Raw genomic sequence first — 19,663 nt, 5'->3', positions numbered from 1 at the left:
TTGATCAACAGTGTGACTAACACGCTTGCAATATCGACACTTGGGTGGTTATTTCTTGGTGTAGAAGGCTGCTGGTGCTATGTCAGCATCTTTGTTGCGCCTTTTGTTAGCCAAAAGGATGGCGACCATTTCTTTGTATTTCATTTCTTGGCCACCTTGAGAGCTATCACGGTTTCATGGAATTGTGCTTCTTTCATCAAGCTATTAAGAAGTACAGCCTTTTTATCATCGTCATCCAAACGACTATTGAGAGTGGTCAATTGTCGGTAAAGAATTAAATGATTGAGGTGCTACTTCAGAGTCTCTGAAGGATTGTAGGAGATACTAAACAATTGCAGCTTCACAAATAATTTGGAATTATTAATATCTCCCCCAAATGTGACTTGAAGGCTGGCCCATACCTCTTTTGCCATTTTTGTGAGATCAAGGTGATGAAGAAGGTTTTTAGAAAATCCGAGCCCGATGATGGTGGGCACCCTTTCATTCTTCTTGAGCCATTCCTGATGAAGTTGTGGGTTGCCCTGAACATGCTCTAGCTCCTTACCGAGTTCCTTGTACTCAGGGGAACTTTGCTGAGGTGTTCTTAATCAAAATTTCTTTTCTCCCAAAAAAAAAAAAAAAAAAACCTAGAGTTGACAAGTTATGGATCGCTTGTGAATGTGCTTCTCAAGTGCGATCTTACCATTAGCCTGTTATACTCTCACTACTGAAACATTGTACAAGCAAACTAGAAACAGTAAAAAAAGCCATTGCATTTTAAGCTAAGAACCTGATTATACTCAAGCGACCGTAATCCCGAAACTATTATATGGATTGTGATATCTTCCTTGCAGGTCTCTGCAAGCTCCTTAATGTGAGCTTGCTGTTGTTCCCCTGCCCCAATCAAAAAAAGAAAAAGAGGTTAAATTGTTCTGTTTTCTGTCTCATTTGTTTTGATGATTGCCAGGTTTCACGGGAGTAGATGACCCTTATGAACCTCCGTTGAAGTGTGAGGTAAATATGTTTGAATTTGAGTTTGGTTAAATCTATTAAGCTGGTACCAAGGAATTAAAAAGGTGGATATGGAAAAATCAATTCTGAGTTTTGGCATGCCAAACTTTTCCAGGTTGTCATGGAGCCCATAGAAGGAAGGTGCCCCACTCCAGCAGAAATGGCAGCTCATATGGTCTCTTTCTTGGAGAATCGAGGCGTGCTTGGACCACCTTGCTATAGTTGAGCTCAGAGCTTATGATTCAGAGTATCCTGCTGTTGGACTTGGAAACTTACAATACTTCATCAATTGGTCGCATATCATCAGGTGGATTCTAAAAGTACGGGCCTGAATGGAATATCATAGAAGAGCTATGTGGAATCTCTGGAAGACTGTGCAGAAATCATGGTTCAGCACCCTTGTTACGAGAGAGTTTGCAGTGTAAAACCCCCATTGCATTGTCTGTAACGATAGAATGTCTCTTGGGTGCAAAAGCATAACAAATTTTTTAGTATACTGGTCTCTGGCGGAAGGTAACGTAATTATCAACTTCTTTACATCGTGTTAACCTTGCAAGTGTAATGCTGAGCGTTGCAGATACAACCTTGACGTGGGAACTCATCTCAAAACCTTGTGTTAAAGGCGACACATATGATCAAGGATCTACCATCTTCCATTTTAATGCAACATTATTTACTCTATGGCAAGCAGTCTCTGCAAGTTAAAATGAGTGGGTCAATATAGCAGTCCTAGAGGTGGTACTAATCGGACACTCCACAAGTTATGGGCCCTAAGTTGTGGTTCCAAACTGAGAATTGTCGGCTTCGAATGCTTACATGTGATATTTTTAACAATTTGTTAATCATACCTAGTCATATCGATTGGGTCCTTTTTTCTCTAGTGGAAGACAACAGTATCATACAACTTAAGGTTAACAAAATGCTATTGTGAGACATTTGCATAACAAAATCACCAAAATCCCCCTGCAGTTTGTGGAAGTTCTCAAAATATCCCTCCTATAAAAAAATGACAAAAAATATTCTTGTGTGTTGTGTGTGTGCATGTGTGGTGTTTGTCAGATTGCTTTGGAATCTATGCAGTCCCTTCTTTTTTTTTATTTGAGGCCTATCTTTAAGTATCTTAACAATATTCATCATTGAATGAGCTCAACAATAGCAATATATGCATCCATATATTATAAGCCTTTGTATCTTGATTGTGTATAAGAACACAAATAAATTGTCATTCTATCCTTCGGTATTCATGAAATATCCTTGTACGACTTGCAAAATATGTAGTAAACATTTTCTGTGAAAATATGAGGGGTGTATCGAGAATTTCGGGTCCTTTGGAAAAATTGAAAAGAATATGAGGGGTGTTTTGAGAAATCTGTACTTTGGGAATTCTATCAAAAGGTAGGGATATTTTGGTAAATTTCCCATTAATATACTATCCGTGTTAATATTATCAATCACTTTAATTAGGCTTCTCCCTAAATTTTGTTTTGTGTCTTTGCTTTGGTGCACATATTGTCTTTACAAATTTGGTTCTTTTAAAGTTCTTTTATAGGGCTCGTCGTGATCTCTTAGTGGTCATAATCATGACCCTTGACCTTGCCACGATGCTTGAGCTTTAGTTGTCTTGACCCCTCATTTTCTTTTATGACAATTTTGACAATTAGCTTTATGCTTTATTTTCTTAGATGTAAAAGAACACATACCTCTTTGAAGAATACATAGAAATTGATTGTAATATGTGAGTCAAGATATGACCCCCCATAACATATTGAGTTCTTCCAAGAATGTTAAGAGTCCGTAACTCCTCTAGAAGCATGTCCAAGTTAAAGTTCATAAAATCTAATAGTGTTGGAAGATGATTTCGATATATTGTGGAAAGCAAGCCTATAGATTTCTCTTTTTTTTTAACGAAGACGTGAAATGTATTAAAAGTTAAGGTAAGAATGTACACTTGGGGATCTTGCCCCTATCGACCAAAAGCATGACTTACAAGACTATAGTGAGCACACATTGCCAAAAACTTATACAAATGGACTTTGTGGAGCTAGTCTATTTGGATGAAACGAGGTGAGTTCGTTAGTTTATTTGGCTGAGGTGTAGCTTGCGAACCATTATCAGTGCCCAGTATAGAAGGAGCCTGGGGCTGAGCTATTGGGGGGAGTTGCACAGGTTGGTTCAGAAGTGGCGAAGAGAGGGCTATCATGGGAGCTATTGGATATGGTGGCATGAGGGTTACTAGTCATTTGACCCATCGTGTTATCCATTGCAGAGGGGTTCCTAGTGGCCTGATAAATTATTGACGGTGAACCCCAATCAGGCGAGGTAGAGAAGACATCGGTTGGAATCCTGATGGTGTAGTCGCTAGTCGTTGCAGTATTTAGAATGCCATGATGGAATAGGTCATCAATCTCATTCTTGATTTTAGCTTCTCTTTCCTCTTTCGAGCATCTGATACTCGAACGTTTGATAGAGGTTTGCACATCATGCATCGCTAATTTTCGGGCATTTCTTTGAACCTGCCAGTATATATCCACTTTTAGTTGAGGGAGCCAATCAACATCTTTACCATTAAATAATTTTTCATTGCGAAGAAGCCATATGGACCAAAAAAATATTTTGTGTATCAAGGTCCACAAGGAGGGGGAGAGGCAGTTAGCTTCACCCAGGAGGATTTCTTTCCATGTCAGTTTATATGGATGGCTGGGGGAGATGAACTCTTGAAACCAGTTGATATAACACCTGTTACTTGGGCATAAAATAAAGAGGTGCACGATGGTTTCTTTGTCCCTCTTGCACCGTGGACAAAGGCCATTGCATATCCCGATGCATTCTGACCACCTTATGGAGTATGAGTCGTAGCAGATGAGAGGTCTTCGGGGGGAGGTAGGGGGTCTATATTTGCTGAAAACGATATTCCCATTGATCGTTATTCCAGTTAAGAAGCCATCTCTAATTGAGAGCAGCAATCAATTTACTATTGTCGCTAGGTAAATTGGGTAGAGGGAGCAGAGAGGACTTGGTGTTCCACCCGAAATCCTTCACCTTAACTTGCACATTACACTGAATAAGCATTGGGTTAAAATCTTGCCAAATTCTTTTCTGGTCTTGAATGAACCTTAAGTCGTCATTGTTCAGCATGTACTGCCTTTTGAGATCTTTCGGATCCATCCAGGTCTTATTGTCCTTGTCCTAAATGTCCAACCATGTTTTGATTCCTTTCTTGTTAAGTTTGGAGGCTATCCCATACTGATGAGGTTCAATTGGGGGGAGAGTGAGGCTTAGACAGATGGAGTCTCTTCCACTCCACTTGACTTATGGGCCTCAGGGATGGTTACCAGCCTTTTATATTGCTGCCATGCTTCCCAGATACGTTTGACCAATGGGGATGCAGTGCAAGATTTATACTTGTCTAGAGAGAATACTATGGCGTGGATTGGTAGGTCTTTAAACCGGGAGTGTTGATCGACATTGAAATCTTGAACCTGACTGAGCAGAAGGATTGCCCAGTCCTCCTCCTAGTTAAACATGCATTTGATGACCCATTTTGCCGCTTATTTCTCGAAAAGAGAGAAGAGGTCTGTAAGCCCCAATCCCCCTTTGTCTTTGGAGAGGGTGCATGTGTTCCAAGCAACTTTGGGACGTTTATATTTATAAGGGTCTCCCCCCCAAATAGAGTTCCTAAATAAGGATTCGAGTTGTTTGAGGGACCCTTTGGGGGGGCACTAGCATGCCATGAAATAAACACAGGTAGGAATCAGGATGTGCTTGAGAATAATGCTGTGTGAAGCAATTCCTTGTGGGAACCCTTTCCATCTTTCTAGCTTAGAAGGGATTTTGTTCATTACCCATTGCCATCTTTGTTTTACTGTCGCTCCAAAGCCCATAGGGATACCTAATAACCAAAAAACCTCTCCTTCCAGGATTATTTAGCAACCGTCATCCAGGATCCATTGAGGAGGGACCTGGATAAGAGTTCTGACTCCTGTTTTGGTATGGTTGATTTTGGATCCTGAGGCTAAACATAATATGTCCAAGCAGTTCCAAAAGGTGAGGATGGATTTTGCATCGTTATTGAGTGTGGCATTAGTGTCATCTGCAAATAGGTTAAGTATCATTCTCTTTTATTGTGTAGTTTGATACCCCTGATTTTACCCTGAAGTCTAAAGTGCTCTAAGAGCTAGCCTAATCCATCTGTAGCTATGGCAAAGAGAAGAGGGTGCTAGAGGGCATCCTTGCCGGATGGACCTGCGCAAATGGAATGACTCCGTTAGTATGCCATTGATTGAGATGGTTGTGGTAGCATTCCCAAGTAGAATAGAAACAAAATTGACATCACTCCAATGTCTACTAAGGATTGTAGTGTATAGTCCCACTCCAGTCTATCATAGGACTTATCGAAATCTATCTTGAGAAACACAAAGTCCTGATGTTGTTTCTCTGCATATTCCATTCCCTCCCACAAACTGATGATAGCATCCAGTATGTAGCGGCCCTTAACAAAGCCTTTTTGCTCCTTCTGTATCCAAGACTATAGATGGTGTACCAGTCTCCTTGCCAAGGCCTTGGCGAAGACCTTGTACGCAGAGTTGAGATAGGTTATGGGCCGCTAGTTGCTCAGCTGCTCCTTAGCTCCCTTCTTATGAATTAGTTTAACCACCTCTTGGTTAATTGTGATAAGGAGAGCCCCATAATGGACTGCTTCAGCCCATACCTCCATAAGGGGCATGACCAAAAGGTTTTTGAATTCTTGAAAGAAATCGTTGGGAAGCCCATCAAGGCCTAGGGATTTCCTCTTAGCTAAAGAATCAATCGAGTCTGCTATCTCAACCCCACTGAAAGGTCCATGTCCAAATTTGGAGTAAATTCAGTTGGGACAACTCTTTTTTTGTATCGAGAAATCATGGCTTTGGCGGTTGTCTGCTCCAATGTAGGTTTGTTTGTTTTCCCAAAAAGGTCTAAAAAATGGTTAAATGTGACTGTTAGGTCTTCTGCTTGGTTTGAGGCAAAGGTGCCATTAGGTTTTTCTAGCAAGGGAAGCCTCTCTTTAGCCTGCTTGGCCTTCAAGATACTGAAATTTACCTTAGTCAGTCTATCCATGTGGTGTGACCACCAATCTCTAAAAAAAAGGTGTAAACTTTTAGCTTCTAAGGCCTCTTCCTGTCTAAGGGCCAGCCTTCTAGAGAGAAGCAGATCCTGAAAGTGAGGTTTCCCTTTAGTTATTCTATCTTCTATGAAAGAGATTTCCTGATACAATTTTGCTCGCCACTCTTGCCTTACCCTTGTTTGTGTTCGTTTTTCCCTACTTAAAAGTTTTTGTCTTTCTTTGATGGCAGTTGCCCAAGCTTGGGCTGGTGGGCTGCTTGTCATTGGGAAATGATTGGAACATATGGTTTCTATTCCCTTACGAACATGATGGTATTTAAATATGTGTGGTCCGTGTGGAACCATTGGGGTCAGTAAGCCCTTTACAATTGAAGTTAATTATCTTGAGCTTGTCTATCATTAATTCTTGTTATTTTTAGAGTTGGAGCCTTTAGCCTTGGGACCCTTACCTGTTGGCAGGGGGATTGGCACTTCCTGCATTCATAGTAGATAATCTTCTTTTATTGATTCTCTTTCTTGATAAAAGAAGCAGAAGCAAACAATATGTTTGCGCTATATGTACCATGTAGTATTCTTATGGATTTGAAAGATATATGATATACTTTAACCTAGTCGAGCCTAAATAGCACATGAATATTTAATGATGATAAAAAAACCTTGCTTACCTAAAGGTAAATACTATATCCTTCCAATATCATGGTTTATGCATTCATAGCATTTGGTGTTGATACGCAACACAACTTTCAAACAAAACTATAAAGTTTTGAGTATACATTGTAGGAAGAGATTATGTAGTTCACAGTTCGGTTTAAGTAAAATTATCTAATGTTAAAGCTCCTTTTTTTTGCATGATCCCACTATTTCCACTCGTGTAAGTTGATTGAAAGATAACCTAATTAACAAACTAATTAATTAGAGTGCTTACAAAGAATCACTATAGCATATCGGTCTATGTGCTCTAACTTCATCTAAATTAGGTTCAGTGCACATTCCAAAGAGATTGTTTGAAATATGTGAAAGCCAAGATGTAAACCCCCCCCCAAAAGATATTGAGTTATTCAAAGAATAAGCATGGTCCATGGACCATAATTCATCGAAGCAGGTCAATGATATAGTTTACACACTCTTAATAGTAGTGGGAAATGATCCCAAAATATATTGTGAAAAACAATTTAAAAAAAGTAGACAATAACAATGAGGCAGATAAACAAGTTATGATAGACACTATCTTTTGAGTAGTTAATGAAGCTAGATTGCAAAAAACGATTGCACTCCATGCATTTGTGAAAGGCCTTCTTGACATGGCATGAAGAAAGATAATAAGTACATCTGATGATGAAGACCACCAAGCATGTATAGAGTCATAGAGGTTAGAGATGAAACTAGAGCCACTATTGAAAGACAAAGTTTCATTGGATATTACCATGAAAAATTATCAAGCAAGGAAATGATTAAAAAAATTTGGTGTTTGGAGACATATAAGATGAAATATTAAAGTAATCAAAATGTGAGTTACATATGAACTTACACTAGCAAAATGCACAACATGACTAGATGAGGTCACCAATATGAAGGCAACTAGAAAAGAGGGTAAATGGGTAGTTTAGTGAGGTGGAAAAACTAACAAAGAATAACAAAGAAAGCCTAAGAATTGAATTGCTTAGGATTATGGGTTTGCACACCTATGTGATGTTGCGAGTGCAACACTAATTTTGGATCCTAAGGGTATAGGGAGTGTATGGTCAAGGGTTTGGGTCTATGGATCCAACTAAGAATGGCGAGGTGCTATACCTAGGGAACCTTGATTGCACCCATTCAGATGAATTGATGACTTAGGGATGCTACAGTGAGGGTCATGAATAAAGCGAGGATGGGTTAGGGCCTAGGATAAATCATAGCATATGTGAAATGATGGGGCAAGTAATGGCGTATGCATGTGGTGTTGTGGTCTTTTAAAGATCTAGAATCTCAAGGTGTTTAGAACTTAATGAATGGAAGGATAATAGCAAGTGTTGACAAGGGATATAGGAGATACTAAAGTTGATGGTTCCCATGCTCAATTCTTGCATGCTCATGGATAAACAATTGACTAATAAAGACACTAAATTCTCCTAATGGACAAAGTTGTCATAGACATTCTAGGGAGGCACTCACATACTCAAAAATGGGACATGAATGGAGCTCCTATTACTTCAAGAGTTCAACCTACTTTGCTAGACACCTTGCTCTTCTCTCCTCTCTAAACCAATAAGTTCACAAGCAAACAAGCAAACAAGTGATTTTGAGATCATAGTAGACACCTGAAGCTCCATGCTATCATAGTCCATCCCATCTCGAGTGAGATGGCCTCTAGATCCTTGTGAAAGCCCATTTGCTTTAGCACAATATCGTTTCTAGCTAGTTCCAAGCTCCAACAATGTGGCAAGAAGAAGAAGATGATGAAAACAAGGAAGATGTAGATGGAGAAGTAGGAGAATGCTTCTCCTTTGTCCCTCACACTCTCTTGACCTCAGTCCTCCTCGAGTCACTCATGCGTGCGTGCGCACGCACACACACACACACACACACACACACACACACTCTCTCTCTCTCTCTCTCTCTCTCTCTCTCTCTCTCTCTCTCTCTCTCTCTCTCTCTCTCTCTCTCTCTCTCTCTCTCTCTCTCTCTCTCTCTCTCTCAATGGAGGCGGTAAGAGGCAACTTGATTCAAGAGTGCAAAAGAGAGCAAGAAGCTTTTGGCACATAGAAAAGAATAAGAGTTTAATTAATTTCCAAGCTTATATACATGGACACTTTGGAGGACTCTCTTTTACATTGAGCAGCCAATTGTGCTTGGCTCTTGAGTAGCCTCTTGCCTTGAGCCTCTAGCTTTTAGAATCGCTATTCCATGGGATTTATTTACAACTTGCACCACAAGCATATGCCCAACAACCTTGCAATGGATTGCAACTAATTAATCATTTTGAAAATATTTGAAAAATTTGTTGCCTTTAGGCTTTGTCGTTGCAATTTTCTTCACCGCTTTTCTCCTTTGGCCATTGTTCTTTTTTTTTTCTTTGCATCTTTTGTCCATGGGTTAACTCTAGAGGTCTTTTTCATGAAGGTGTATAACTCATTGTTCTTTTTTTCTCTTTGCAAGTTTTGTCCATGGGTTAACTCTAGAGGTCTTTTTCATGAAGGTGTATAACTCATTGTGGGGCGTGGCATCTAACCAATAGTATTAAGGAGGAGGAAATGATAATGTCGAGGTCAATGATTGAGATGGGGATAAATGTGGCCTAATTGCTAAGGTTTTGAAGGTGGCTTTGAGCTTTTTGAAGTCTGTAAGGTTGTTGTGGATTTGCTACAAGACTTTAGTGTACGTACAAGGACAATCTTTACACTCCCTATGGGTGTGCCTACTTAGCTGTGTATTACAAGTGTGGTCGTTTTAGTGGGATCAAAAGTTGGGTTAAAACCTAGCCGCCAAGGTTTTGTCTCACACTTGAGGGCCTGATTAGTGCATGGTTATAGGTATAGTGTAGTGCCCAAGGTGATAGGTCTATCACTAGAGCTAAGGGGTTCTACCCTTAATGTGCCCTAGGCTAGTGAGGTGGGGAGAGGGTATAGTCTAGGTGCAACATGCATGACCATGTGTTTTCTCATGCTTTTTTAATAACATAGCACATCGAGAGCTTATTTCTTGGGGAGAGGATGTGGGTTTTCACTAGAGATGATCTCATGCAGAATTGATATTCTTTCACCATAGTACATAGGCTAAAGGATGATTTTGAGTTGAAGGGGTGAGTGCACATGGTGAACCTACTATTTTTTGTGTCCTTTGGTGTGGCTATATAAAAGGATGGAAAAAAAATTACCATGAGGTGAAGTTGCACCATTGCCACCCGATCAATTCCTACATTTGTGTTGAAGAATGGGGGTGGCAATCCATCGGCATATGGGGTGGCGGGTTGGTGGAGGAGGTCCACTAGTAGCTTTAGATAAGTACAAAACCTTATGAAGGTTGGATCAGGACAATTGGCAAATTTTATATAATGGATAAAGGAGGGTGCTAGGCAATGAGTGTAATGGCAGCTCTCGCTCACAGACTGCTTATTCCTTCAAGCGTTTCAAGCAAGCACTAATGGCTACCTCTCACATAGCTGATGCGCTATCCCTCTCTACAAGTGTAGTGATCTTACCATGATGCCCATTTGAGTTGCTTACTCTCTCGAGCACTTCAGTAGCTCCACAATTTGTGATGCAAGATCAAGCATCCTCAAGCCTCTTCCTCCAAGCTCCATCCTCCATAGCCATGCGCGACACGAGAGAAGAGAAGAGAAGAGAAGAAGAAGAGAGGAGATGGTGGAGGGCTTCACCTCCAAGATCCCTCACCCTTACACACTCACTCCCTCACTCACTCACACTCCTTCACTCACGCACTCACAAGCAAGCGAGCAAGAGAAGAGAAGGAGAGAAAACAGAAGAGTCCACTTTTCCACACACCAAAGAATGATCTTCTCATTCACTTTTTGAGTTTATATACAAAGCCCTCATCCCTTTGGGCACCCATCCCCTTTTTTACATGACTGGCCATCGTGGCAAGGTCCTCTTTTTCCATTCCCTTCTAGTTTCTCTTTCTCTTTACCCATGCCCTTCTACCCTTTACAATTTGCACAGGAGGGAGCCTGGCTCTCTTTTACAAAATTTGGTGACACCTTTGCATTTTAAAAATGCGCTTCTACCTTTGACTTAGCTTTTGAGGCCGCCCTTGCACTTTCGGCCGTTTTCCTTCTTGCTTCTTCCTTTGTGTCAGATTTCCTTCTTGGCCACCTCTTTTAGTTGACCCAACTTGCACTTTTCCTCTTTTTCTGCTTTCTTCTTGTGCTAAGGTTAACATTACCCCCTCCTAGTTAAGTGCCAGTCCCATGGCACTGATGTGTAGTGGTTGGAAGGTGGGATGAATGTAGCCGAATGGATTTTTTGAGTTTGTATACAAGCCCTTGTGAGGGATGGTCTGGGGTGGATCTATCCTTGAAATTGACGATGGTGTTAGACGGATCCCTGCTTGGAGAATGGCAGGTGGACGGATCTATCTTTGAAATTGACGATGGTGTTAGATGGATCCTTGCTTGGAGAATGGCGAGTGCTAGTTCTAGGATACTTGCTATTTTGAGTTGATGAAGGTTTGATGAGAAAGGGCGGATGTGTGAGTTGATGATGATGGGGTCTCAAGGGGATTGGTCTTGGGAAGAAACGGATCATCTAGCCAAGGTGGTGGAGGCCGGGAGTGCATTGCATGGATGATGGGGCCTCCGAAGTTGGGGGATTGGAGCCTTGTTTGTACCTTAAAAGAAAAGAAGGGTACACTACCTGGGGGTATGCCTGCTTTGCCGTGTGGTGCATTGTGCTTGTGCTATGGGACTGGGAGTTGAGTCAAACCAATGGCAAGCATGGGTGTTGTCCCTCACTTGAGGACCCAATTTGTGCATAAGGGAGGTGCGGTGTGTGTACCTTAGGGTGATAGGTCTAACCATAGGAGTGTTACCTCCTTAGGTATGTCTTGCCCTTGATGGTGCCCTAAGCGTTAAGTGGGGAATCAAAATGGGGCTAGGGGTTTAGGGACGGAGCTGGGTGACCGAAGCCACTGGATGCACCTAACTTGAGAACCCCTAGGTGTAGTGATTGTGGCCTATGTGATGTAAACTGCTGTTTGTTGTGATTTCTTCGCTTTTCATTTTTTGCTATCTTTCTTCTTCTTATTTTTGCTATTTCTTTATATATATATATATATATATATATATATATATATATAGCTATGATGGCACTCCTAAGCTGTACCTTGATCCTCTTTTGATGATGCATCAAGGGGTGGCCTAAGGGATTTGCTAAAAAAGGCACAGATTTGTATGTAGCTCTTAAGGTTAGCCCTGATGTTTAGAGGTGTGGTTCACAAAAAAGGGTGTCCACACTTGGTAAATCGGCTATCGTTCTTCGAGCACCTTCATATAAAAAGAGGTTAACAATATAGCCCTCATCATTAGCTGGGCCATGACAGAACTATCTATTCCTAGGTTGAGATAAAAAAAGTGGAGGTAGGTGGGCCTCCTCAACGGCATGGAGGTTGCTTTAGTAGAAACCTAATGGTCCTAAGATAATTACAAGTTGTGATGAAAGCAGGGTCTGGACAGGATGAGAAATCCTCAAGGAAGCACATGATTGAAGGATGGAGGTCTCCTGCCTTGAAGGTTAGGCACTCCTCGAGATTCTCAACATTGGCATTGTGGATTTTGGGGAAGTCGTACCTACCATGCTCCTCCCTATTGTAGTTCACTCCGTGCTTGCAAGGGTAGGGCATGTAGATAGGATCGTTCCTCTCTTCAGGATGTGTGCCATAGAATGCCATCAATGCATCAAGGTTCGTGTCCCAGATCCTCCTCCACCACTCGGGTTTTGCTTCAACACCTTGGACCCGTCTTGGGGATTTGGTACACCTTGTCCTACCAGTAGTCTGGAGCTTGCCACCTCCATCGAGTGATCACTATGCTCCACTTTGTGGCCCATCAATTTGCCAAGTTGTTGGTCATTTGAATTATTTTGTCCACTACTTCCATAGGTTGAACTCGGTCCAGGGCCTGTGGATAGAGGAGTGATAGTTCGAAGGGTTGGGTTTGGAGTTCTCATTGCTCCCAAATGCTCACCTCTCCTGGGGCCAGTTGACTAGATAGCAATCCTCGCGTTGCAGCATGGGCTCTCTAGGAAGTTATTGGGGATGTGCTCTAGTTCTCTATTGTGCTTGTTCCACTAATGACCCTCCACCAATTCCCGTCTTCTTCTCGTAGCGGCAATGACGCGCTCTTGTACTTGGTGGCCTTTCAGATCTTCTTGGGGTTCATCTGGTAGTGGTGGGCTAAGCTCCCAGGCCTGTTGCTCTTCTCCTAGCTCTTGCTCAAAATTTGGCCCTTCCTCTGGAGTTTGCCCTCGTGGGGTCTGAGCTAGGGATGGATGTGGTGGCTCGTGCTCTTCAAAGCCTAGCTCCTTTAGCTCATCCATGGAGAGAATGGCTTGCCTCAAATACTGGCATTATTGTTTTCTTGTTAGATGGGGAGAGCTCGCTTGTGCAAGCTGTATTTTAAGGCTCTGGTCGTTAAATCTAGCTTCCTTTTTGTCCTCTCCATGGAATCCTTGCCCTCCACTTGTGTTACATGGAGCAATGTGCCCAAGAAGGCTTGGCATTGTGCTTCTGAACTAGCAAGTGCTCTTCCCACTTTTTGGCCCTCTCTTCCAACTCCTCCTTGCCCTTCTCTATGCTTTGAGACAGCATCATCACCACCTGTTGTTGCCGTTCATTCCACACATCTAGCATGTGTATTTTGTCCTTGTTCTAGTGGTTCAACTGCTCCTTGGCTATCCTCTAGGCTTGTTGCACCATGGAGAGCTGCATGGAAGTTTTCGATAGCCTCTTGGATAGATCTTCGTTCCTCTGTGCATGGGCTTCTTGGTTTCTTTCCTGCCATTGTCTTTCGGATTTGGCCTTGACTTTTATCTCCTCCACCTCTTGTTTCAGGTCTTCTAGCTCCTCCTGTAGCCTTTGGGTTGCTTGCTCGATGGCATTCTTCCCTCTCTTTCTCCAAGTGTTTGATCTCCCTTTCCAATCTGTCTTGCTCCACCAACTCTAGGGTAGTCTTCTTTATCAAGTCTTCTATTTCCTTTTGGTATCTCTATGCCCTCTCCTCTATTGCAGCCTCTAGATTTCCCATAGCCTCTAGGATGTTGTTCATATTCCCTTTTGCAGCTCCTCACCCAACTTTGCTAGTTCCTAATTGAGCTGTTGTAGGCTTATGCAGCTGCGTTTCTCCTCGGCCCACTTTGTTTTCACTCTCCTTCTTCTCCTTTCTTGGCCTCGAGCTACTCTTTAAATTCTTGGATTTCTCATTGTTTGATGCTTTGCTGCCTAGTGGGTTGCTTCCAACCTGAGTGCAATTGAGGCTTCTTTTTTGATCTCGAGCTTTGGCTATTGCCGCTCTCCTCTCCTCTCCTCGGCCTTCTGTAGTTGGTTATTTCCGCTCTCCTCTCCTCAGCCTTCTGTAGTTGCGTTAGGAGCTCTTTAATATAGTCATTATACGTTGTGGCAGTAGGTATTGTAGGGGATGTTATAGTCATGGAGGCCTCTAGCTTCTACCTCTTGGGATCTTGCCTTGATTCAGCATCGACCATGGCCAATCTTTTGGATCCTGCAAGGGGCGGCCCTACTTTAGAATCTGGAGCTATCTCTTGCATCTTTGTCACCAAAAACTGCATCATGGGCATCAACTTGCTCATGTCCATGATGACTGCAGTTTCTTGCGTGGTCGGAGTGTGGGACATGAAGATTGGGGCAAGGATGTGCATTGGGGCCTTACCCTTGCCCATTACTATTGGGACTACTTTGACTTTTAAGGCCTTGGCTTGTTGCTTAGCTCTCCTTCCCCTCGGGGGCTTAGGGTGGTTGGTCCTTCCATGCCCAAGGTCTCCTCCACTGATGTGTGTATGGCCTCGACCATGTCCTCGTCTTCCTTTCTTCTCAGCTCTTCTGCCTCTTGCTCTAATTTTCTCCTTCCGTGGAGGCCGGGGATTCCCCTCCTGCCGTTGTTGTGTCGGTGGTCAAAGCTTTCGCTAAGCTTTCAATAGTTTTTCACACAAAGGCGTTCCAATCCATTTCATTTGGGGATCCAGCTGCAATGCTTTCCAACAACGGCACCCTGATTCTGTTCATAAGGGCATTGTACCTTACTGGAAAAGAGATCATGGACCATATTTGCTTACAACTTGATCTCACAATTTGGGATGTTTGCTAAGATTATCCCATCCAATGTGCATATGACCGCCTTGTTCATCCCTAGCATGCCATACACATCCCTCTTTGGGCATCCCTCTGTCCTCCTACTAGTCAAACCTAGGGCCTTCTCCACTGCAGGGCTCAATTCCACCTCTACTTGGTGGGCTTCTTCCTCTTTCCTAATCGTCACTGTGCCACAGTTCCTTTCAGCATTGAAGCTCCTCAAAAATTTTGTTCATTTGCCGTAGTCGATTTCCTGCCCGACCTTCTCTACGTACTTTTGTAGGCTACATTGGTCCATGAATTGTTTTATGGGTGCCTCTTCCATGATGGTGTCTTCTAGGTTCATGGCGTGATTGAATGTGAACTGGCTGTAGCCCCTCATTTCCACCGTCAAGCCATACTTAGGTTGCTCTACTATTCTGTCCCTATAGCTAAATCCAATTGCAAATTATTAACCTGGTGTTAATGTAACTCCTGATAAGAAAATCATCTCAGCCAAACCCTATCTATTCCCAAATAATTGTAATTGAGGCTTATGCTTCCCTATGGTTAAATAAGAATTTTATGTTCATTCGAATGGTTGCATAGTAGCAATGGAAAATATGTACGCATTGATTTAAGTTGTATAGGGATGTGTAAATGCAATTCTAACACGAAAAATTTAAATTGGTAACCAGATACAACCCCAAGCACAGATCTAGAATCCTGTTTTTGCACTAAGCCCATCAGAGGCACGAGAGAAGAAGTTTCTTCTCAAACAAATTAAACCACCAGAATTTGACGGAAAAGGGAAGACAGTTGAAGTTGATGCCAAAATATGGATTGAATCCATGGAGGATGATTTCAGTGCAGTCGGAACAACACATGTGAACCAAGCCATGATTGCCAAGCTCAAGCTCACCGGCGAAGCTAGGTTGTGGTGGAAGCAATGGTGTAAAGACCAAACAGTCTCACTGAAAGCACAATAACTTAGGAAAAACTAAAGGAAGCAGTGCATGGAAGGTATATGCTACCTACGTATAGAACTCAGAAGATGAATGAGTTCTTTAAGTTGAGGCAGTTGGGCTTGTCTCTGGAGGCATACTACTCGAAATTTGTTTCCATGCTAAAATATGCCCCGACAATGAGTATCCCCTGACAAGTCTCGAAGTTTTATGATGGGCTGAATCCACCAATAAACACTCAGTTGGAATCAATGCGTCCTTTGAATTTGCAAGATGCATCGATAAGAGCAGGACCTATTGCCCAAGAAGTCTGACCTTGTGCTTACAGAGACCAGAAAACCATGGATGTTGAAAGCTCAAATTAAAAGGGCACAAGGACAGAGTCAAGGCCAACGGAAGAAGCCAAGAGCAAATGCAATCAATGACTTTGTCCCCACTCAAAGAAGTGAACAAAGCCTACGTTGTTTTCATTGCAATGAACCTAGGCACTTCAAAAGGGAATGTCCCAAACTTGGCGGAGACCGCCATCAAGGGAAATTCGGAGGCTAAGCCAGGGCTACCTGTGGCCGTAGTCATGTAGCATTGGGAAGGGAAAAAACTTCCAATATTACCACTAAAGGATTAGACAATGAAGAAGATCCGTGCATGGAAGCTGAGATTGAGAGGGCAACTGTTCATGCCGCTCTCCATAAGAAGGGGCCAAACTGCCAATTCTCAGTGATTTAAACACCATCAGACCATCAACTTAAGGGGGAAGAATGTAACATTTACCTCCCTTTTGTTATATGACCCTCCTAATTAAATGAATTTATAAAGAATAAAAGAATAACAGCCCCTCCCTTTTTTTTTCCTCACGCCGCATGCATGGCGGACACAGAGGCTTCTGCATGTTGATGGAGAGAGAGGAGGGGCTGCCCTGGATGTTGAGCACACATGGGGGGAGCTCCAAGACGACATATAAAAGGGGGGGGGGGGTTAACAATTACTTCCTCTTCCCCTCCCCCATACTCTGCATGGTGGTGGCCATCCACCTGGCTGCCCTGATGGGAATAGGAGGCAAGAGCTCCATACCTTACCAATTCCCCCCCCAATACACTATAAAAAGGCATAAGCATAGAGAAGGAGGGGATCCTGGCTCCTACACACTGTTTGACGAGAGAGAGAGAGAGAGAGAGAGAGAGAGAGAGAGAGAGAGAGAGAGAGAGAGAGAGAGAGAGAGAGAGAGAGAGAGAGAGAGAGAGAGAGAGAGAGAGAGAGAGAGAGAGAGAGGAGGGGGGATTTTCCCTCTTTGAAGGATTCCAAGCTTGCTGTCTTTCTTTCCCCCCTCTTAGAGAGGCTGTTAGAGAGGGTTCTCACGAAAAATCTCATCCCATGAGGAATCATCTCTCTTGTAGCCTAGGTGCGTAGTCACGAAGCAAAAGCCGAGTTATACGATGCCTCCTAAGCAAAGTAAGGTTCAATGAGCACGAATCCCGCTTCAACAACCGATGGAGCTGTGGGTCAAGGAACTGTGACGCTTGGTAACCAAGTGCGTCCCATAAATCCTACCTTGTTGGGAGCCCTTAAAAACGTAGATCCACTTCATTGGGAAGGGAGAAGTGTTCAGGAAAAAATCTATGATGACTAACCACCATTCAGGTTGCATTATTCAATCATATTGGAAATTGTGATTTATTGCACTTTGGCATGTTTTGAATGAATTAATTGCACAAAAAATTTTGCATTCATGCACACTAAAAATCAAGGAATTTATTGAGTGTGTTTGTAGTGCTTTAGATTATGCACTAGCATTGACATGCTCGAAAGGTATCGAAAAAAATGGGTTATTAGAACGATTGAGCATATTCATCACTAACGAAAATCATACTTTTTTTTTTGCATCGCGAAATTTGTGAAATTGGAAAGGTAGGAGTAAAGGCTTCAATCAAGTACATGAGGATCATGAGTTGCTAAGATAATGGCTAAGTATAATTAGGTCATTACAATACTAAGCCGGCTATTAGGCTCCTATAAACCTTTGGAGGGAAGTAGTTCGCATTTGCATTAGGCCTGATGACTTCATGTCCCCCACTCAAAAGGAAAATACAAGTCTCTATTTATGGTTTGCATAAGTGTGACGAAATGAATTCCCAAAAACAAAAGGCCCGCATTGCATCATCATCTTAGGAAAGACACACATCTAGATTGCATGGCATCTTGGTCAGTTCCATTGCACTGCTAGGGATTCATCTTAAAAATAAATCTAAGACATGCATATAAAGTGCTAAACTTATTACCCAAGGTAGTTCAATAGGATGAGTCCTAAATACGCAAGGATAGGGCTTAACTCGACTTGTTTGGGGTTTAAAAGTAAATGAACCAAACTATTATCACATTCATAGGAGGACCTAGAGACGAGTAAAACACTCATTGGTCTCTATGCTACATCTAGCCTTGATAAAGCCAAAACAACCTTGATGATATCACCCTTAACCATGACACCACTCAATATTAATATAAGAAAATTGGGGTGTCGTTTTTCCAAGACCAGAACCCTGGACTAAAGGCTAGCAAGCTAGGATAGCTACCATCCGAGACCTATTGTATAATATAGATCCAATTACATAATTACTCAGTCCTATCACATAGGAGTGGGGTAGAATAGGAGGAATTCCCTAACCCTCAGAGGATTTTGGAAAGTGCCACCAAGGCAAGAAGGACAAATGCTAAGCATTAAGAGAGGGACCCCACCTTAGTAGATGTCCCGAGCACTCGCATGCACCATTGTTCGTGCTTATAAATTCAGGAACACTGCTTATAAAAAGGATTGTGAGACCTGAAATTCATAAAAGAAATGGGAATAATGAATCATGTTGAACTTTTGAAGGGCGCGCCAAACCATCCCTAGTTGGCCGCCAACCTTAGCCAAGGAGGTTCTAAATAGTCGTGATAGGAACATGAACCAAACCCATCATGAGAGGTCTCACCGCGGATTGGTTTGATTGTACGAGGATGCTTGGATGCCAGGGGGACTCTAGCTGTAAATTCCCTACCTCCGAGTCCTACTCAAATGATCTGCGTGACTCGAGATAGATTCTCGAGGGGCCCTTGTTACTAGTGCAATACAGAAACATGGTGGAAATAAAGTGCATCCTTAAGGATTACGGATGATGTTCCTTTTGAACAAGACTTGTATCTTTGATAAAATGCTAATATTAAGTTTACTTCCAGGGAACCTGTTTGAATTTTGTTTTTGTGTCAGTGCCATAAGATTACATGAAAAAATCATGTTCTTTAAGAGGCTTAATTAAGGAAGCTGCTTTTACATGTCACACGTAAATGTGATAGAGCTAATTAGATAACTAAAGTACGTCTATTGAGGGAAGCAGGTGGGCAAAACCCTCGATGGGTCTATCCTATGGCATGGTGGTCCCAGAGAACTGGGAGTCTTCTCACAAGATTTTATCGTCGTTCGATCTTTGGACAGCATAGGTTAATACCCGAATTCATACCATTTTTGGGGACCGGAATGGGATTATGCCCTACAGGCAGAGAGGTGGAGCGACGCATCCCTCTCGTTCCTCCTTCTCCTTGAACCAAGTGGGTTATGGACTTGCTTTGGATTAGGCAACTTTGCATATAGTAGAGTGACTGAGAAACCTTGACTACCATGGATTTAAGATTTAGGTCAATCCTAGTGGGTTCGGGCCGTGAACATTCCATTGCAAGACGGACTCAGGAAACCCTAGGTGACAAAACCCATGATATTCCGTGGGAGTGCTGGGTGGCGATGCTTAGATTCGTTTCTCGATGGACTACCAAAAACATGCTTGGATAGCCCATAGACGAGC

The 19,663-nt window shown here is 42.5% G+C and overlaps 1 protein-coding gene across 5 annotated transcripts in view; it reads left to right on the top strand.

Annotated features, from left to right (window-relative positions):
* LOC148039418 (adenylyl-sulfate kinase 3-like) overlaps nucleotides 1–2,071 on the top strand; it is a 73,760-nt gene extending 71,689 nt beyond the window's left edge. For 4 of the 5 annotated variants that reach the window (XM_087690501.1, XM_087690505.1, XM_087690512.1 and 1 more), the window contains 2 exons: nucleotides 947–993; nucleotides 1,106–2,071. In XM_087690501.1, coding sequence (XP_087546627.1) covers nucleotides 947–993; nucleotides 1,106–1,216 — 158 coding nt within the window. In that variant the 3' untranslated portion in view covers nucleotides 1,217–2,071. The remainder of the gene's footprint in view (nucleotides 1–946; nucleotides 994–1,105) is intronic. The other variant, XM_087690494.1, reaches the window with a different exon arrangement.
* The last annotated feature ends 17,592 nt before the right edge of the window (nucleotides 2,072–19,663 follow it).

The sequence above is a fragment of the Lygodium microphyllum genome, chromosome 2 (assembly GCF_053477565.2).
Source record: "Lygodium microphyllum isolate KBCC chromosome 2, Lygodium_microphyllum_v1.1.10, whole genome shotgun sequence".
Classification (NCBI taxonomy): domain Eukaryota; kingdom Viridiplantae; phylum Streptophyta; class Polypodiopsida; order Schizaeales; family Lygodiaceae; genus Lygodium; species Lygodium microphyllum.
This window is presented reverse-complemented; position numbering and strand designations above follow the sequence as displayed.